Source organism: Oryza glaberrima, chromosome 1 (genome assembly GCF_000147395.1).
Source record: "Oryza glaberrima chromosome 1, OglaRS2, whole genome shotgun sequence".
In the NCBI taxonomy this organism is placed as follows: domain Eukaryota; kingdom Viridiplantae; phylum Streptophyta; class Magnoliopsida; order Poales; family Poaceae; genus Oryza; species Oryza glaberrima.
In genome coordinates, this window is record NC_068326.1 from 607,477 (window position 1) to 629,736 (window position 22,260).

General features: G+C 38.5%; 2 protein-coding genes across 2 annotated transcripts; both read left to right on the forward strand.

The window, feature by feature from the left end:
- Nucleotides 1–16,027: 16,027 nt before the first annotated feature.
- LOC127782242 (disease resistance RPP13-like protein 4) lies at nucleotides 16,028–17,082 on the forward strand (the record flags this gene model as incomplete). Its single annotated transcript, XM_052309359.1, has 1 exon — nucleotides 16,028–17,082. A coding segment is annotated over exon 1 (1,047 nt), but the record flags the coding sequence as incomplete, so codon positions are not given.
- A 3-nt stretch (nucleotides 17,083–17,085) lies between these two features.
- LOC127782343 (putative disease resistance protein RGA3) lies at nucleotides 17,086–20,522 on the forward strand. Its single transcript, XM_052309510.1, has 2 exons — nucleotides 17,086–20,313; nucleotides 20,415–20,522. Exon 1 carries the CDS (start codon nucleotides 17,179–17,181, stop codon nucleotides 20,290–20,292), a length of 3,114 nt encoding a protein of 1,037 aa, XP_052165470.1. The 5' UTR covers nucleotides 17,086–17,178; the 3' UTR covers nucleotides 20,293–20,313; nucleotides 20,415–20,522.
- Nucleotides 20,523–22,260: the final 1,738 nt, after the last annotated feature.

Here is a 22,260-nt window from a genome sequence, read left to right on the forward strand (position 1 = left end):
TCCCTCTATTCCAAAATACTTGTTTATTTATGATTTAAATTTTGTTCCAAAATACTTATCACTATGGAGTCCTAGTTGTTCAATTAATCACTTTCTATTTAAACTTTTTCTCATGTTACCCTCAATAACCATTACATTTTTCATCATGTATTATTCAATAAGAGGTATTATAGTCTTTTGTACTAAATCTTGATCTATCCTAAACAATCTAAAATGATAACTATTGTGGGACGGAGCCACGGAGTGAGTAATAATGATGTGCTAGTGTGGTATGTCATCAGCTCACACTGTATATGCACTCCTGAAGATATAGATAGGTGTGACAAGAGGATTGCATTGCATTGCAGACATATTCAGCTGTCCAAACGAAAAGGGCAAAAGTGAAACAGAGAGAGTGCCTCCAGTGTCATGCATTACGAGTACATTCACAATGTACTTTGCAAACAAAAATCATCATGCCATGTACTGTGCAAACGATGAATAATAACGTTATTAGGGGCACACATGCAGATGCAGTGCAGCATGTACTTGTCCACTATATTAGTACTCATCATGTCTGCATATAGCTATAGCACCCATGAGTTCTGTGCACAATAATACATTGTACAGATATGAAATCAATTGAATCCTGAATTCCTGATCATCTCTGATGGCATATGCAAAACTTATAACTAGCTGCCATTAATTAATTAGACATATTGTTATGTGCATCGATCTGTCGGTGTATCGATCAAACGAACAAGTTAGTGCTAGCTGTATATAAGCTAGTAATTATATATAATCAGAGTTCATCCTTAATTAGGTCATCGGTGGGGGTAAAGATAGAAGAGCTCAATCAGGCCTGAACATTGTTAATTGCAGAGTACGTGGACAGGTTTATGTGCAGAGACAAATTCAGAAGATACGTTGTACAGCAATTAATTAGGAAGTGTTTAACACGTGGAGTGGTCATGAAACATGAAGGGGATAAATTAATTGATTAATACTATGAATAAAACTAATAATGGCAGTTAAAAAAAGGTAAGGAGAGAAAGACAGAAAGAAAGAAATAAAGAAGATATAGAGAAAAGAAAAAGGAGAGGGAATAAAGCAGGAAGAGGAGTGAGAGGCGGTGGTTACGTTTGCAGACCGGAACCAAGCAACCGTCGATCGATCGATGATGAGGCCTGACCAGAGACACTTTGCTTACGTCAGACACTTGGTCGGGCCCACTTTCCATCGACGAACGGACACGTGTCCAACGGCCTGAACGAACCAACCAAACGAACCGAGCATAGGATGCACAAGAGTTTGGATTGTTGCCATCTGCTGGCGTGGACACGGATGACGACACTGCCATCCCGTGCCAATTGCCAAACACATACTCCCTCCTTCCCTATAAACTTTTGTGAAATGTGTAAAACTATATGTATACATAAAAATATATTTAACAATAAATCAAATGATAGGAAAAAAATTAATAATTACTTAAATTTTTCGAATAAGACGAACGGTCAAACATTTTTAAAAAAGTCAACGGCGTCAAACATTTTGGGATAGAGAAGTAGCAACATGCCTCTTCTGTTCACCCCCCCTCTCTCTCTCTCGCTAATAGCTACCCAGCCAAACAAGCCACAAATCACTTAGGCTATGTTCCCGAGAGCTGGTTCCCAACTCTTTACTTATATTTTTTTAAACAATTAAATGGTGTGTTTTTTTAAAAAAATTTCATTACAAAAGTTACTTAAAAATCATATTAATCTATTTACTTAAAAAATAGCAAATAATTAATTAATTATGTGCTAATGGAGTGCTATGTTTTCTGTGCGTACTGTTTGCATCGGCAACCGGCTGGAGCGAGCACAGCCTTAGCACGCATGTACTCCCTCCATTCTAAATACTAGATCAATCTTACAGAGAATTTGACACAATATAAGACAATGAATCTATATACCTTCTATCTAAATTTGTTATACTATATTATGTTAAATACCCCTAGATTTATTTTAGAACAAAGAGAGTCGGCCATATTCAAAGTTGATGCAAATAAAGATTAAGTTGGCATACATAAAATGAGAAAGTCATTAACGTATGATTACTTAAGTTTTAATTATTATAAATTTTAAAAATAGATTCATTTAATATTTTAAAGCAACTTCTACGTGAAATACACACCATTTAATCGTTTAAAAAATATGCTAACGAAAATCGAGAAAAAACCTGCATCCCATTCAGAAAAGAATGGGACCTATAATCACAAAGGTGTGGCCTATAATCACTCTCAACTTGCACAAAACACATTCTCCTTCTATCATCATCAAGCTTTTTTTTTTTCTACGAATCTATATAGACCAGAAATAGCTACATTGAAAATGACACTGTCTAAATTCGTAAAAGAATAGCTATATTTTTAAATGGGGAGAGTACGGTATTTCAAACAAAATACTACTACCCGTTGCTTGTATACAGCCGCGTGTAGATGAGCGTGGCTCATGTAGTCATGTCTGCATAATCTGAACGTTATCCACTTACGCCTTTTATTAGCTAAACCGCTTTACCTATCTTACTTAAGCAGTAGTATTCGATTCAGCTTTTGCCTGATCGGTCCGTTTGATTAATTAATCAAGCGTAGTGGGGGCTCCGCTCAAGTTAATTTGCACTTTTTCTGGCCAACACAAAGAGGTTTATTTGGCCATCAACCTCACATTCTCCTGCTCCTGCTGCTGGCTTATAGATGAGCTACACAAGCCACACCAAATGCACATATATTGTAAACAACATCCATCCTTTAATTTTGTTGTTTAATTTTAATACTACCAATATGTTCTTCAGCTAGCTTTTGTTGATCTTCACCTTGCTTATCATGCAAGTTTTTATACTGCAGTTAGCTTAGCTGGCACTAGTAGTGCACTTGCAGAGAGCACCATTACACACATGTCCTTTTCTGTGAAAAGCTAGCTAGCAAGCGAAACAAACAGACAGATATATCAAGGTGCATGCGCGCAGATTAGCCAGCAAACTCTCATAGAAAACAATATATATTTGTCTTGTTTTAAATATCTAAGAAAACAAACTAATCACTCGCCCAGGTGAGGTCATTAGTATATGACATGCTTAACACTAATTTAGTGTAAAAATCGTAACATATTAATAGCCGGAGGGAGCTCTAAAATAGCGTAGTAAGCGATTTAGGAGTACTCTGAAACTGAGTAGCATTAACTACTTGATCTTGATAAGTTGATAGGTAATCTTTTTAAGGACGTAATTTTGAAACTTTAACATCTATTTTTTATTTATAGTATATTCAGAAATATCAATAAATATATGATTTTATTAAGGTACTATATCCGTCCTAGAATATAAGTATTTTTAGAGTTGAACACGGTTATTAAGAAAGTAGATATAAATGAATGATGGAGGGTTGTGATTGGTTGAGTAGTGAAGGTATGTGGAAAAAGTGAATGGTGAAGGGTTGTGATTGGTTGGGAAAACAATGTTCGCGGAGAAATTGTTATATTTTAGGGCAAATCTTGAGAGCTAAAAATTATTATATTTTGAGATTGAATACTTTTTAAGTTTAATCTATAGATATGATCTCTATATCTCTTAAGACAAATATAAGACAGATATTTTAGAAATGTTCCGTAGTTCAAAGATTGTCCAAAACGTACAGTATCTTTGAGGGAGTACTCTGTTTCGCTAAACTTAGGCTCCCTTTGATTCAAAAGAAATTTATAGAAATTTTAGAGGATCTTATTTCTATAGGAATTTTTCCTACAAAGCCCTTTGAATCAAAGGAATGAACCCTATGAAATTCCTATGGAATGCCTCTTCCCATATAAGTTTTGAAGGAATTTTAACCAGAGGTAGAACCTCATGGAAGAAATCCTTTGAGTTTTTATCTCTCCTCAAATTCCTGTGTTTGTTTTACACTTTCGTTCCTGTCAGAATCCTATGTTTTTCCTATTCCTCTGTTTTTTTATTCCTGTGATTCAAAGGGGCCCTAAAATTTGGCATCTGCGAATTGTTTCAGGTGCATCTAGGTGAAGGCGAGTACTTCCCTTCAGCTGTTCGTTTAGCCCCTTTGAATCATAGGAACGAAAAAATGAAGAAATAGGAAAAACATAGAATTCTGACATGAATGTGAATGTAAAATAGATGATTGCAAAACACAGGAAAAACATAGGAATGACCGTTTGATTGGACCATAGAAAAAACACAGGAATTTGAGGAGAGATAAAGACTCAAAGGATTTCTTTCATGAGGTTCTTACTCTTGTTAAAATTCCTCCAAAACTTATATGGGAAGAGACATTCCATATGAATTTCATAGGATTCCATAGGGTTTATTCCTTTGATTCAAAGCGCTTTGTAGAAAAATTTCCTATAGGAATAAAATCCTCTAAAAATTCCTATGAATTTCCTTTGAATAAAGGGGGCCAATGTTATCACAATGTAATAAACATTATTCAGTAACCTTTGGTTAAGCCAAGTGTTTATATATTTCTTTTTAAAACGATTTTGCTAGCAGCAGCAGCAATCTGCCGATCAAGCCCATTGTACGGAGGGCATTGGCATCATGAAGTGTACGAATCCTTTACCAAGGCCCAGTGGGCCAATACGTTCAGATCTGATGGTATATAGGCCTAACTCGGCCTGGACGTCGAATGAAGAAACGGGCCACATTTAAGATAAACTAGTAGTAGTATAAATTCACCCTTTGTTTACAAGACTTCGATTTTTTTTTCTTGGTCACATATAACATCAAATAGTCAAACTTAAAAAGTTTAACTAAGAAAAAAAATCAAATCGTGCTATAATATGCAACGGAGTGTGTGCTATATTACAAGCAAAGATGACCAAACTCATTAGCACTTTATTTCCTCATAATCATAGTGTGCGAAAAATCAGTTTTACTACCTCAGACAGAGAACATCAAAATCAGCTGGTTGCAAACGCAGCAGCAGTAACACAAAACGATCAGATTTAAACGGTTCAGTTGGCTGCAGCGCTAATCACGGACGACTAACCACGCCATCACATCAAAGAGTAGCAACAAGAAAAAATTGGTAAAAAGGATACGCGGAACATATGCATCTTCAAACTTGATAATAAGAACTGAGGGCAAAGCTTGTTCTGTTTTTCATGCCAACTTTTGTCCTAGTACCAAAATTTTGGTAACTTCAATAATGACAAACATGTACAAACACATGTTTGGTTTGCTACCAAATTTTAGCTAGAATAGTTTAAATTTAATACTACCAAATTTAAGGTGATAAAACTTACCAAGATTTTGGTATGGCAAAAATTAGGTACAATCTAAAACAAAACAAGCCGTGAATGAAAAAAAAAAAGGAAAGTGTGGAAAACATTCGTATTCCGGTGAATCGATATGTCAAACAAGGAAGAGAAAGAGAAATGGGTGAATCAATCACAGTAGGGACGGCGAGGAGAGGAGAAAGATGCATGACGACCCTCGAGCGTTGGCCCTCCTGCTATATATCTGTCGGATGTGGCGATCGAGGAGCTCCACCGTAGCCGGCCGAGGATGGAGACGACGACGACGAATCCGGTGGCCGACCTGGAGGAGCAAATTATGAGTAATTTGGCTGCATCATCAGCTATATAATACTCGTACTAGGAGTATAATATGCATCCTTGGGAGTTGGGGAGAGAAGAAGCAGTTTGGGCCAAGGAAGGAGCGACTGGAAATCATTGGAATGGACGTCATAGGAAAGAATCAATCACAAATCTGGTTCAGATTTCATTTCTTTCTCTACGCATCCATTCCTACAACTCCCACAAGCTCATGCTTCCTTTGCCCCTGCCTCTATATTCTTATCTATGCCAACCATGCATCATGCATCTGCTGTGGTGTGTACATCTACATGCATGGATCAACAAATTTACTAGCCCCTATATATAAACGAGTCCATCCTACTACTATATGTTCTTTCCTTACCCTTGCAAATCCTACTTTAATTTAGAGAACTAGAGAACCGACTGGCACGGTCTTCTGTATATATAGAGAGATGAGTGGCTGGCTGGTCTCTTGTTGGTTTCTCCGGTGAATCTCCATTGACGCCATTCAACAGCACTGGGATGGGTCCCCGAAAAAAAAAAGGACTGGGATGGGATGCGGCGACAGCATCAGCATGCACACGTCGTTTCAGTGCCACTACTACACTAGTGACTACTGTACGCGGCAGCAGGCTTCATGGAATCCAAAGACCACTTGCCAGCTTATCCCGTACTCCCTCCGTTACACGAAAAACGAATTTACAACTGAATACGACTAATTTTAGTGGAATAAATTTAGATAGATTAGACTTACTGACACAAATTATGATGTGTCAAACCTACACAAATTTTGTGTGGGTTAGACACGTACTCCTTCGTCCAAAAAAAAGACAAACCCTGGTTTCCGTGCCCAATATTTGACCGTTCATCTTATTTAAAAAAATTATAAAAAAAATTAAAAAGATAAGTCACGCATAAAATATTAATCATGTTTTATCATCTAAGGGCAAACACTAATGTATATGGTCTAAGTAGTCCATATACATGGGACCTACATATGTGAGTTTTAGCTATTGTAACATTCACAATGTATATATATGTAGTAAGTAGTATTAAAATGAGAGAGGAAGTAGAGACAAATAATATATTTTATTCTATATGGGCAGCCATATGCTTATGGGTGACTTTTGTTATGTCTTTGCTATGGACTAGTTTCACAATATTGTTAAGTGGCTGAATATAATATTGTATTGCTTATGGACTAGTTCTACACTACATTGTGGATGCCCTAACAATAATGAAAATACGAATTATAAAAAAATTTCATATAAAACCGACGTTAGACACGAAAATCCAGAGTTTACTTTTTTTTTTTTGGAAGGAGGGAGTACTCTACTTTGCTCCTTTGCTCTAGTTCCGACTGGACTTACTGACACAAATTAGTACTGCTAAAACTCAATCAAATCTAAATTAATATCTATATAAAAAGTAAAATTATGACGAATATTTCCTATAGTAAAATGGTAAGTAATAAATTTCACTAATATAAAATGTTTAATTTTAATTTATATTTTATTATCCTTGTGGTCATTCAACTACTACTTAATACTCTATCCGTCTCATAAAAAACCAACCTAATACAAATGTGTTGTATCCAGTTATAGATTCGTTTTTTATTAAGGAGTACTACCTCCGTTTCAAAATAAGTGTAGCTGTAGACATTCATGCCTAACGTTTGACCGTCTGTCTTATTTAAAAAATTTGTGAAAAAATTAAAAATATTTAGTCACACATAAAATACTATTTATGTTTTATCATCTAATAGCAATAAAAATATTAATCATAAAAAAATTTCAAATAAGATGAACGATTAAACGTTGAACGTGAATAGTGTAAAACTACACTTATTTTAGGACGGAAGGAGTACTGCTCAGTGACTTGACTACTCAAGTCAGGACTACCCAGCTTCTGCTGCTACGATGACTGACACATATTGTTGGTTCTTCGAGAAAAATCTGACAACTTTTATTGCTTACGACTTCTACCGTACTTTCTGACTATACATAATTTAATAAAATAATAATACTCACTCCATCTTAAAATAAATACTCCCTCCGTCTCATATAAAGAATTTTGTGTGAGCTTAACACATTTCAGTACAATGAATCTAGACAGACCTTCATTACGTGGATGTGACACATTCTAGTACAGTGAATCTGGACATCTAGAATGTGTCACATCCACATAACGGCTCCATTGGTTGGGCATATTTGCAAACGAAAAAATAATTTATAAACAAAACTATTATATATGTGCTCTTAGCGATCTAAAAGCAAATATTGAAAAATAAACTTCGATGAAAAACCTTCAAATCAAGTTGAAAATTCAAATTTTGGCGGATAAGTATAAGCATAAGCGAAAAGACGAGGCTATAAAATCCCTTATATTATGAGATGGAGAGAGCATAGTTTTGCATTTTTCATGCCCAACGTTTGAGCATTCATCTTATTTAAAACTTTTATGATTGGTATTTTTATTGTTATTAGATGATAAAAGATGAATAATACTCTATGTGTGACTATTTTTTTAAAAAATTTTCATAAATTTTCAAATAAAACATACGGTCATGGTATTACACTTATTTTAGAAATGAGATAGTACTAAAGTTTTTATAAACCTTACTAAAATAATACTCATTTCTTCTTATAAAAACCAACATATTAATAGATTTGATATATTCTACTATTATAAATCTGGATATATTTCTCTTCAAATTAAAATTTGTTATAATAAAATGAGTTACGTCTAGTTCGTATTTTTTATGGGGGACTGAGAGATTACCATAGATACCCAGATTCCAGTGACGAGAATACGGTCCCCATCGTTTGGCTTATTTCCTAATAAGCCAAAACGGCTTATTAGGAAATAAAAATGAATTTGTGGGTAGAACTTTTATAAATGTGTTCTTTGTGACTTAAAAGCCAATGTTGAAAAAGAAACTACGTTGAAAATATCTCAAAATCAATCTCAAAATTAAGCTCAAAAATTCAAATTTTGGCTTTTTCTTTGGCTTATTAGGCCATCCGATGGGAGCCTACGAAAGCACTGCACAGCACAGTACAGTACAGTGGCTTGTTGGAACTTGCTTTCCCGGGGGTATTTGTACCGAGATATTTAACCATTTGTCACATTTAAAACGTGTGGATCCACATGTCATTGAGATAGGAGTGGCAAATAGTTATTTGCCAAATCTAAAAGTGGCAAATAGTTAAAAACCCCTATTTGTACCCCACTCTCTCACACACACAACTACACAAGCAGACAAGCTAGCGAGATGTACTCTCTCCGTCCAAAAAAAAAAAAAATAAACCCTAATTTCTATGCCCAACGTTTGACCGTCCGTCTTGTTTGAAAAAAATATGAAAAAAATTAAAAAGACAAGTCATGCATAAAATATTAATCATATTTTATCTTCTAACAACAATGAAAATACGAATTATAAAAAATTTTCATATAAGACGAACAGTCAAAGTTGGACACAGAAACTCAGGGTTTGTCTTTTTATGGAACGGAGGAGGGAGTAGTTAACTTCACCATGTTTAGGGTTTAGTAAAGCACGGTGTAAAATAAAATGGATGAATCAGTGGTATGAATATGAACTAGTTTCATTCCTTGGTTGCTGCCTCTGCCCGAGAGAGGAGAGCGCACTAGCGCAGTGACTCCTACCGTGGGCTCGTGGGCCCACAAATACAAGTGGGCCTCATGTGACCGGGCCAAATTAATACGGGCCTCAGATGACATGAGTCATACACTGGTTGTTGCCGCGGATACAAAAAGAGAGATCGAGTCAACGCCGTACGTTCATCTTGGAATCGCTAATGGGAAAGAAGTTTCCAACGTCGTTCAAATCCAAAAACAGGTTGCGACGGATGCAGCGCTGGTTGGTTCATGCACCACAATACAATCATATCTCAGTCAAACTCAAACGCGCTGAGATCCGACAACGCGCACGTTTTTTTAGCTGCCATTTCGATCCAATCAAACTTCAGCCAGCTGCAAACTAATCAATCAATAAACAATTTAGAGGAGCGCGAGCAAATATAAATAACAAGGCATTGCACATTGCTTCATACTCAGTCTCTACTCTCTAGGGAGCTAAGCTCGATTGGATTTGGAGATACAGGTAGCAAAATGATGATGAAGAAGAAGCCGACGCCGGCGGCGGCGGCGGCGGCGGCGGCGGCGTTGATCCTGATATTGTGCGCGGTGATGCAGGCGCAGGTGGAGGCGAGGTCGATGAAGCGGGCGCCTCCTCCGCCGGCAGCGCACAGGGCCGTCAACGAGGACGGCACCCTGCCTCCAGCTGCCTCACCGTCTCCTCCTCCGCCACCGGCAGCGGCAGACGCGCCGCCGGCCGGGGTGTATATACTGTCCTAGCTAGCTCAAACAGCTAGCCGCCGCCGTCTCCATCGCCTGCCATGCATGCACTACCTTACTACTCATAACTCCACTGCTGATCACTGACTTGTTAGTAATTCGTTAGTATGTGTAATTCATTGTAATGGCGGTTGTTCTTTCTTTCCTAAGTAACACTGTAATTTTCGTTCCAATGAATTTCTTTTACTGTTCTATTGGGTGTTCGATTTCAATTAGCGATCGAATACATCTGCAGAAATATTATATGTTCAATGAAGTCATTTGCATTATTCCTCTGTTCTTGTTTCCTTGAAACAAGTGACGAAATTGATAAATTGATAAACAAGTGAGAGGGGATCTTGTTCATTCGCCCAGGCTAGCTCTCTGTCATCAACTGTTGACTGCTGCTGCTTAATTATCAGCGAGTCTGCAGCTAATCAAGTTGTCTGAACATCATAGCGAAGCTAGAAGAAAGCAATATAATGTATCACGACGACAGATCATAGACACAGCAACATCACTGGGGATTGAACTGCAATGCCAATGCGTTCATTTGAATGGCCGATGGCAGCTGCAGTTCAGACCTGCAGTACCACACTTACATATTTCAGATGTTTTCAGCAAAGAAACTTCTATATCAGCTTGAATTTTCTCTCGAGAAAGTGTGATGGTACCAAAAACTTATGTAGAAGAAACTTTACGTGCTCAGTTGCAACCATTTGTATCGTGGCGCTCTTCTCATTGCCTCCAAACAATGGAAGAGCTTGCAGCATAGACAGGGGCCAGAGCCCAGAGGTGTTCGGAGAATTAAATTCCGAACCCCTTGGACTCGCGGATCGCGCTTGGGTTTCTTGTGCTCGGCCCGCAACGAGTCTTGGTGGGCCTCATGAGAAGATACGGCCCAACAACTCAATGCCTCCGTAAAGTTTTTTTCTTTTTTGTTTTGGCAATAACACTCTAGGAGATCTGGGTTACTATTAGCATTTGACATTAATGCTACACTCCAAAGCTATCTAATTATACCCTGGGTACCATATTTTGAAGGTACAGGATGATGCAATGGAATTTTCTCTGTGTGTTGTTGGGTAATTATTTTCGAGTCCTGAATATTTGTGCATAAATATTACAGGTTATTTGAAGTCATTTGCATTATGCCTGTCAGCCTCTGTTCACTGATCTTGTTTCCTTGAAAAAGTGTAGAAACTGATCATGTAAAGTATCCCTCCGTCCAAAAATAAAAAAAAAACTAATCCTAGCTATAAACTTAAACACATGTGTGAGTAGATTCATTGCTATTGATCTTTTTATGGAACGGAGTAGTACGTACGTATGACTGATTGGTCTGTCGGCGCAGCAGAGGAAACAGCCTAGATGCTCATCATCTCCTTGACCCTGCTAATCTAGTTGTCTGAGCATCATGGGGAAGCTAGAAGAAAACAGTATCGATCACATACAACAAACAACGGTATTAGAGCAAAGTGAGCGTAACTTAACTAGTTATATTCCCTATAGTGAAATCGGTATTCATCAATAGACGACGTACACGAGCCGCTCGTGATGACTTCATCAATCTCAAAACGTGTAATGAGCACCTACATTTATACAATATTTTAGGTGTTTCAACAAGAGATTTTTATAGAGTACCACTTGAATTTGCTCCAGAGACAGTTTTAAAGTAGCACAAAATTACGAGGACTAGTCGTACACGTTTATTTGGAACCATTTTTACTATAGACTGGCCCGCCTCTTAAATGTTAATGCCTTGAAACAACCAATGAGTTTTGCCTAAACAGGAACCAAGGGGTTCGGAGAATTGAACTCTGAACCACCGATAGGGGTGAATCCATAAAGAAATAATACGGGAGCTAAATAAACTGATAAAGTTATAACCCTTTCACATCTATGTATAGCAAGAGAAAAATAATGGGATTTCGTGAAGGCTTCCATGATACTCACATGAGAAGTGGAGGCTCGAGTCCTCAGTCGCGGATCATTGTGATTGCGTTTTCTGTGCTCGGCCTGCGACAGGTATGTGAGCCACATTAGAAGATACAGCCCAATAAGAGCTCCCTAAAGTTACCATGCTTTTCTACCGCATTTCCTTCTTCAAGTTGACTTTATGAATAATGTAAACGATCTGAGCTGGGTTACTATTAACCTGGACTGCTAACATTGACCACAAGGATTCGCTACGATACGATCTTTGTTTTGACAGAACAATGCAACGTCTCTTTTGCCAGTGCCAGTGCCAACATGTGCTGGTCATGCCTTTGGTCTGTAAATTAACCCATCGAACAATTTCATAATGTCGAAAACTGATTAAGAGGCAGAGATAGATCGTCGTAGATGCATGAAGCAAATGAGAAAGGAGGAAGAGCTGAAGCGGCGGCGACATTGCTGCTCGATGTCGTTGCTACTGCCAATTCTGTCCTTGTTCGTCCTCCTCACATTGCTGCACATCGCCCTGCTCACAGGAGGTACGTACAGTACATATGTAAGTCGCATCCTTGTTCATCATATATACCAATAGTGCATAGACATTAATTTCATCTGAACTTATATATGTAAAAGAACATTTCTGAACTTGGTAAGCTTTGCCTTGGAGCAATGAAGGGCAGTCCATGGCCGGGCGAGGCGGCGGCGACCCACCGCCGGCGCCGACCTCTAGCGGCGGCTCCCATGAAGCTTTCACTTGGCCCGGCTACGGCGACGTGTTGCCGGTGCCACCTCTGTCTCCTGACAAGCAGCACTAGTGCCCCCATCAATTGACATGTACACCAGATCGGATCGATGGCCGGCCGGGAACTCCGTGGATCGATGTCGCTGCAAGTTTTACTGCTCTGCACTAGCAGTTTGTAATTGGTTGGTGTAGGCAATGCTCGCGTTTTAGATAATCTCTTTTCTAGCACAATGAATCTAGATAAACTTATATCGAAATTCGTTGAATTAGTATGAGTCACATTCATATTTAGGTTAAGTTTTTTTTAGACGGAGAAAGTAGCGAGTAGCGACCAACCTTTAATATTGTACTACCTGTATCCACCAATTGCTCTAGTATGCTTGAACATTGAAGATATGATTGACGATTTCACCTTCTGTTTCAACACCGTTAGTTTAATAATGTTTGCAATTCCTCTTCACATTTTTCACAGAATCGTTATTACTTCTGAATTAATGTTTCTTGCCTTGCTAGTAATATATATATATATATATATATATATATATATATATATATATATATATATATATATCTCAGAATATATAATTTATCTTTACAATCAAGTAGATAATTCATTAGAATAATTCCTTCAATAATCTAAACAAACATATATGGGCTAGTCGATCGTCATTCATTTTTCTTTGCTGCCAGCGAATGACACAGCCACCTTCACATGGCTCTGGGCATTGCTCGACTGTGGTTCTAGTATTTCTAGTTGGTCACCATTTATTTTTTTTCTTTGTGGCCAGCAAATGACAGCCACCTTTCACATGGCTTTGGCTAAAAGGCGATCAGCCGCCCTCCCCCGCCCCCGGGGCGAGGCACGTGGCGTGCGTGCGTATGTTGGGGCCCGCTGGTTTTTTCCGTTGGTTTTTTCTTTTCCGTTTGTTGTGGTTTTTTTTGGTTTTTTTTCTTCCGGTTTTTTCTTTCTTTTTTTTTCTTTTCGGTTTTTTTAGCATATGCGTATATGTATAAAAAGTTTGTATACGTGTATACAAACTTTGTATATGCATGTATACAAACTTTGTATACATACGTATATAAAGTTTCTATACTTGTATACGAATATACGTGATTTTTTTTGGTTTTTTCATCTTTTAATACGTATGTATATAAAATTTGTACACGTCGTATACAAAGTTTATATATGTGTATATTTTCTTATACATCAAAAAATATATATAGTACATATAAAAAAATATTTTTTATATGTTTTATAGTAGTAATACTAGTAGTAGTACTGTAGTAGTAGACTAGCACTACTGTAGTAGAGTACTACTGCATACTCCCTCTGTGCTCATAAAGAAAGTCGTTTTGGACAGCGACACGGTCTCCAAAACATAATTTTTACTTCTTGTTTCTATAAAAATATTTATTGAAAAGTGATATATGTATACTTTCATAAAAGTATTTTTCAAGACAAATCTATTCATATAATTTTTACATTTTTAAACTCAACAACTTGAGAGTTATTCATGATTTATATTCCCAAGATTTGACTTAAACATTATCCTAAACGACTACGAAGAGAGTACGGAGAGAGTACTAGTCAGTAGTACTAGTAGACTAGAGCGCTGGTCACGCGCCTATGCCTCCACGCGACTAGTCGCCCATTAGGGTGACGTCCCACCTTCACATGGCATTGGTCGCGCGTGCTTGTAAGTCTACAGTGAAAGTTCGATCATGATTAAGGCTCCGTTGGATCATACTACCTCTGTTTTTGGTTATAATACGTTTTGATTTTGGTCAAAGTTAAACTACTTTAAATTTAACTAAGTTTGTAGAAAAAATAATAATATTTTCAACCAAAGACAAATTTATTATGAGAATATATTCAATTATTGATTTAATGAAACTAATTTGGTATTATAAATATTAATATATTTATCTATAAACTTAATTAAACTTGAAGTAGTTTGACTTTGACCAAAGAAAAACATTTTATAACCTGAAACGGAGGAAGTAGTCGAAGTCCCTATACTGCACCCTTTTTACATATCGACACGGTGTTTGTTTCTCTTTTTATATACTCCCTCCGTCCTAAATATTTAACGCTATTGATTTTTTTAAATATGTTTGACCGTTCGTCTTATTAAAAACTTTTATAAATATTATTAAAAAAACTTAAGTAGTAGTAGTATATTTAATAATGAATCAAATGATAGGAAAAAATTAATAATTACTTAAATTTTTAAATAAGACAAACAGTTAAACATGTTTTAAAAGTCAACAGTGTCAAATATTTAGGGACAAAGAGAGTATATCCTAAACAACCAGCGTAACTAGCTTACCTCGTTTATGAAAACTAAAACTCTTTAAGTGCACTAGAAATTGATGTAGGTACCATATGAAAAAACATAAAAAGATCAAAAGTTTTGTTTATTATGTGCATAATCGGCTAATTATGCAAGAAATTCAGGTTTTTTTTATATCTAACAAAATCTCATCATCCCCTCTAGCTCTAGCATATGTCGTCTTCCTTGCCGTAAAATAACCACTATATCTCTCCTTCTACATTGACATCTTATTTGGTTGTTTGCCGATCATATGCTCTCTTTCTCTCTTCATACTCAACTTTTTCATATATTTATTTTTCCGTTACAACACACAGAAACTTTGGCTAGTTTCTAAAAACTAGCTGAATGCTTGTGCCTTGCAACGAGAATTAATAGAAAACTTTAAAGCCTCAAATGTTAAAATAAAATTATCCTCATTGTAAAACTTTCAGATCATTTTTTTTCATCATTTTGCATTCCACTTTAAAAATATATTTTCCTTGTTTTGATGTTTTCTGGTTGGAGAAGGGTTAAAAGTCCACATATCTCAACTATTTGAGAAACCCACATGGCAGTCGTGGTGGGCTGAGACGATGATGCGGTGGCATGTTCCCAGACCCTCAGAAAATCTATATTTGAGCTAGTTTTTTTTTTTCAAAATGCATACATAAATACAAAATCATGATAGAAATTATATATTTTCAAGTTGTTTTGCCTATCATATCCTTCATCCATTTCTTATATTTATATGTTGAGTTTGAGAGTGTAGAGGGTTGTAATTTTATCGAAAATATATAGATAAGTAAATATAAAAGTATTGTAACTCCTGTAGTCTTGGGCGGGCTTGTTAGTGGTTCAGCACTCGGAGGTCCATTGAATGCACCACGTAGTGTTACAACGTTAATATTGTTTGCATATTTTTGTGAATATTGTAGTATTATGTATGGTGCAGCAGATCGTGATCTTATCTTTAGAAAAAAAAAGGGGGGAAGAAATATACTAGCGCATGCACCAGCTGGCGCGGCGATCGATCGATCAGAAACCGGCCGGGTATATATAGCTAAGCTAGGTTCCATTTGTTCCATCTCACAGACCAATATAATTGAAGGGGCCTGGAGAATTGGAGATGGAGGCAGCAGTGGGTGCGGCGAACTGGGTGGTCGGCATGGTGCTGAACAAGCTGTCCGACGAGCTGATGGCCGGGTACATGGCCAGCCGTGAGCTGGGGCTCAACATGGACCAAATCAAGAGGGATCTGAACTACATGCTCGCCTTGCTGCAAGCCGCCGAGGGGAGGGACATCGCCGACAACCTTGGCCTCCAGCGGCTTCTCGCTGACCTCTGCAACAAGGCAGACGAAGCCGAGGACGTGCTGGACGAGCTCCACTACTTCGTCATCCGGGATGAGCTCGACGGCACTCGAGAGGCCACTCCAGACCTCGGCGATGGCCTCGGTGCTCAGCTTCAACATGCCCGTCATGCTGCTCGCAACACTGCGGCAGGTAACTACTGGCTCTCATGCTTCTCCTCCTGTTGCCGTTCCCAATCCCAACAAGATGATACAGTTACTGTTGTTACTGGTAATAACCGTAACAGTAGTATGGCAATTAGCAAGACTGAGGAGCATGATCAGAGTGGTGCCAATGGCCATATCCAAGAGTCATTATTTGACAGGGTGGCCATGTCCAAAAAAATTAAGTCACTGATACAGGACATACATTCCCTATGTCCTCCTATCTCTGACTTGCTCCAGAAATGCTCTCCTTGCGTTCCTCCCTCCATGGAACGGCCTAACACTAGCTCGGTAATTACACAAAAGAAGTTATATGGGAGGGATGCCATTTTCGACCAAACAATGGAACAGTTGCTTAAAGGCAAAAACTACATGTCTGTCCTTCCCATAGTTGGCCCAGGTGGTGTTGGAAAGACAACTTTCGCCCAGCACCTATACAACGACCATAGGACCAAACAACACTTCACCGTCATGATCTGGGTTTGTGTGTCTACTACCTTTGATGTCACTGAGCTCACCACAAAAATCCTTAACTCCCTAAATGCAACTGAAAGCCAAGGGACCAATATTAGAGAATCCAGTTTAGATCAGCTTCATAAATCCATTCAAGACAAGTTGAAATCCAAAAGGTTTCTAATCGTCTTTGATGATATATGGGAACACGACTTTAGTAAGGCTGCATCCACAAAAAGATTTAGCAAGACTGAGTGGGAAAAGTTGTTAGCTCCATTTGGAACGGGAGAGACCAATGGCAACATGGTTCTTGTCACAACTCGGTTCCCAAAGGTAGCAGAAACAGTCAAGAAAGGAACCAATCAAGTTGATCTACATGGGTTGGAGCCTGATGAGTTTTGGGACTTCTTTCAACTGTGTGCATTTAGTGAAACCCAAGATGACAATGATAAAGAAGAATTATTTGACATTGGAAAACAAATAGCAAAGAAGTTGAAGTGCTCCCCACTGGCTGCCAAAACAGTTGGACCACTATTGCGTAAGAAACCCACCAGGAAACATTGGATGGAAATTCTTGAAAAGGAAGAGTGGCTAAAACAAAAGGATGGCGATGATAGTATTATCACTGCCTTGAAAATTAGCTATGACTACCTCCCCTTTTATTTAAAAAAATGTTTTTCATATCTTGCCCTTTTCCCTGAGGATTATGAGTTTGATAGTTTAGAGATTAGTTGTTATTGGGACTCAATAGGTATCATCAATTCCAGTGGTAAGAATGACACAATTGAGGGCATTGGATCACAGTATTTGAATGAACTATACGATAATGGTTTTCTAATGAAAGGGGATGATAATCACTACGTAATGCATGACTTACTGCATGAACTTTCGCAGATTGTTTCATCAAGAGAATGCGCAAATATAAATTACTCTAGTTTTAGAGCTGATGACATCCTTCCATCTATTCGCCATCTGTCCATTACCATACAAGATAAATATACCGAGAGTTTTAAAGAGGAAATGGAAAAAATAAAGAAAAGGGTTAACATTAGAAATTTGCGTAGTGTGATGATCTTTGCAAGTTACAGAAGTAGAAGAATTGCTAATGTGGTAAGAGACACGTTAAATGAAATAAGGGCACTTCGCGTTCTCTTCATATTTATGAATTCCCCACATTCCTTGCCTGATAACTTTTCGAAACTTGTCCACCTCCGCTACCTAAAAATTGGATCACCGTGGGGGTTCAAAGTGTGTATTCCTAGCACAGTGTCCAAGCTTTATCACTTGAAATTCTTGGATCTCAAATCCTGGGGTGGTAGTAACAATAATTTGCCTAACGACTTTAACCGCCTTATAAACCTACGCCATTTTCTTGCTAAAAAAGAATTCCATTCCAATGTTCCTGAGGTTGGGAAAATGAAGTGTTTACAAGAGCTCAAAGAATTCCATGTCAAGAAAGACAAGATTGGATTTGAACTGGCACAACTGGGACAGTTGGAACAGCTTAGAGGGGAGCTCTGTATATTTGGCCTTAAAAATGCAACTAGGGAAGAAGCTATTGAAGCTAAATTGAAGCATAAAAGTAACCTAAACAAGTTGCGATTAGATCGTGGTGGTAATAGAGAGAAGAATACATCCTACTCCTCCTCCAGGACACAAGTTGTTAGCAATGAAAATCAGGACGATGATATTATTCTTGATAGCCTTCAACCGCACTCTAATCTTACAGAACTAAGCATCGTAAATCTTGGTGGTGGCATGGCTCCAAGTTGGTTGGGCAGCAACATCATCCACTTGGATACCCTCCACCTAGATGGTGTACCTTGGGCCACTCTTGCACCGTTTGGGAAAATACAATATCTTAGGGAGCTCAAGCTAAGAAATATCGTTGGGATGTACCAGTTTGGACCTGACTTCCCGGGTGGCACCACACACACTAGTTTTAGACACCTGAAGAAGATTGTGTTTGAGGCTATGCCAGACTTTGTAAAGTGGGTTGGGGGAGACGATAATTCCCATTCTTTCTTCTCAGGACTTGAAAGGCTCGAGTGCATTTCTTGTCCCAAGCTTAATGAGTTGCCATTATCGAGTTGCTCTAGCTCATCTTGTACCATGTGGTTTCCTAAGCTGCGCCGTTTGAACATTACCCGGTGCTTGGAGCTGTCTGTCCCTCTTGTGCCTCACACCTCCACACTGACATATGTTCGTGTAAATGATTCCGTTCGTGGTTTTAATACTAGCAAAAAGTTGACACTCGACGGCTACAATGGTGCTTTGGCCTTCCAAAATCTGGGTAATCTTGAGGAGATCTACATTGGAGATGTACATAACATGTCATTAATAGATTTCCAGCAGCTACGCTCCCTACGGAGGCTGACGGTTACGCTTTGCAGGGATACGTTCTTGAGAGGACTGGATGAGCATGTTGTAGTCGTATTCAATTCAGTTAGAGTCCTCAATCTCTTTGGATTTTTACTTACAAGAAAGATGCTGTCAAATTTGTTCAGATGCTTCCCAGCTCTCTATGTGCTGTCTATGTCACCTTCCAAAGAGAGCCATGAGGAGGTAAAACTGCAGATCCCATCCTCCTGCTCACTCAAGACGATCCGGCTTTTTAAGTGCAAGAACCTGATTCTGCCGCCTCTTGATGATGGACAAGGACTTGTCAATCTCACGTCGCTCCGAAATTTACATATAGATGATTGTGGCAAAATATTCTCTCAGTGGTACATGGGAAAACCAGCTCAAACAACAAGTAACCCTTTCCCTTCTTCCCTCCTCGAACTTAGCATTTGCCGAGAGTCAAGCATACATTCAATGGCTTTGCTCTCAAACCTCACAGCTCTCACCAGTCTACAACTAATAGATTGCTGCAATGTAACAATGGATGGATTTAATCCTCTTATCACATCAAATCTGAACAAGCTGTGCATCTCTTCTTGTGGCTCTGCTCCCGCGGACCTACTCGCCGAGATGGCAAGGACCAAAACAACAATGCCTCAAGTTGCCTTCCAATTGAAAGATCTTGTGGTGGACAGCATATCGGCAGTGCTTACTGCTCCCATATGCAGCTTCCTCGCCCCTACTCTTCACGAATTAGGCATCAAAGACGATGTTGACAGGGTCTCAAGCTTCAGCGACGAACAAGAGGGGGCACTTGAGCTACTTGTCTCCCTCAAAAAACTATCATTTGATGGTTTATGGGTTCTGCAGTCCCTCCCTGAAGGGTTACATAAGTTTCCTTCTCTCACTGAACTAAGTATCAGCCATTGTCCTCAAATCCAATCGCTTCCAAAGAATGGCCTCCCAACTTCTCTAGAAACGTTTTCAGTATTTATCTGCAGCAGCGCACTCGAGGAGGAAAGCAAAAGATTCAGAGAAGAGAAAGAAAGATACTACTCAGAATCAGACGACTAGATACATACATTCTCCACCATGGTAAATCCTGTTTGTTAATCTGCATTACCAGATGAGTACTATTCTGTAACTGTAATTTGACGGCTTATTAACTCTTTCCACCCTGTTCCCTTGGTTATTAGGGCTCTATACGGCATCAGCATTGCTTTTGTCAACCACAATGTGTGTGTCGGGTGAGAATCAGATGTCATCCATTGATCCATGCGCACAACTCTGAACGTTAGTAAACAAAATCTAGTTCTTTTTTTTTTTCTGAATCCACATTCTTATTTTTCTTAATACAAGTTGGAAATATTTTCTTCTGTCCTCATAATATGTTGAGCTTCGTTTCCGTTGAAAACAAGGCAAAACAGTTTGTACGTATGTTGCATGGTATATATATCGAAAACCAACCATAACCAAACTCTCCATTCTGGAAATTGTGCTTCATGATGCACATTAGTATGATATAAGCACATCATCATTTATCAGGAGCATCTGGAGGTCTGATACCTACAGGCGTATGCCTACTGCAAATTATGGTTAGTTGTGAGAAGAGTCTCTGCTTGCTGTTTATATACTTTCTCCGTTTCATATCATAAGACAGAGATAGAAATTTATTCATCCATCTTTTTTTTTTTGCGGGGAGTTTATTCATCCATCAGTTTGTTCATGTGAAGGTTGTAATGACCCCGTTCCACAATTTGAGTTATTGCCGATGCTGGCTAGTTGAAATCTTCATGTCCCTCGGGCTCGCTGGGTTCACTGATGCCGTCTACTCCGTCGTGCTGCAGGCAAGCCTCCCAATATTACATTGCTACCTCTTCCTTATCCTGCATCCATTTCCTGCGCTGTTCATGTTTTTTTTTGGAGTCAAATTTATACTCATGTAATTTGTCAAACTGGATAACAGATGATTTCTTGCCTACAACTCCGGCGCCTCTGCAACACATCATCAGATCAAATTTCTGGTAAACGGTTAAGCATTCTCTGTTGTGTCCAACTGCGTTGATTCTTACTAGTTTCAGCAGCTGATTCACCATTTGTATACCTTTTCTCTACGGCTTGAATTGCAGTTTTTGCCGTGCCTCTGTCTTCCATTTTGGCATGAGACGTGTTTGTGTCAGAAGAGAAGCTTAATTATTAAGGATGCATTTAAACTCTATGCTCCCGCCATAATATTTCATATCCATCCTGTAGCGGGAGAACTGCAGGTACATTACATACACTATTTGAGTACCCACAAATTTCAGCAGCAACGTTAACAAGCTACTAATGAAATTCTGAAGCTTTATACTCGATTCGGACTTTCCGACGGAGAGGAGGTTGCTGCTCCAGCGTCTTCCTCATCTGGTGATGTTCATCCAAATTAATCTCTTCCATCCCTTTCCATTTCCCTTTCACATTTTTTTAGATAATGGATTTTCATTAATCCGGCCTCTATATCCACAAGGGATATACACAGCCAAATTTCCCTTTCACATGATGTGCAGTACATGTGTTGATCAATGACAATTTGTTTTCAGACAGGTCTAATTAAGAAGATCCGTTCCATGTGACTGGCTTGTCTGCTTCATTTCATTTCATGGATCTACTTTTAGTACATTTTAGGGATGGAAGACAAATTGTGAGTGCTGCTGCTTTTTATGTTCTGTAAGAAATTGAGTTATTTGGATATTCCTGAATGGATCGAACTAATCAACTCTTCTTTATGTGCATCACATTACTTCCGCATTGCACAAAAAATCAGTGGATTCTGAGGAGGGTTTGCACTTGTCGGATTGGATAACAAAGCTGAAGAACAGATCACCATTGGTTATTGCAGAGGCATTGCGCTTCCTGCACCTGCACGACGAGTGTAGTCCACTATTTGGTTCACATGTATGCCTAGTGATATTATTGGCATCTTACTTCTTAGTTATAATTTGCTAAGATGAAATGCAACTTGGTTGGTTTAGAGTATAAAGTGCAAACGATTGTTATTCATGT

Excerpts from the sequence above, each read along its gene's own strand:
- LOC127782343 (XM_052309510.1), top strand. The coding sequence starts at position 17,179 with ATGGTTCTTGTCACAACTCGGTTCCCAAAGGTAGCAGAAACAGTCAAG.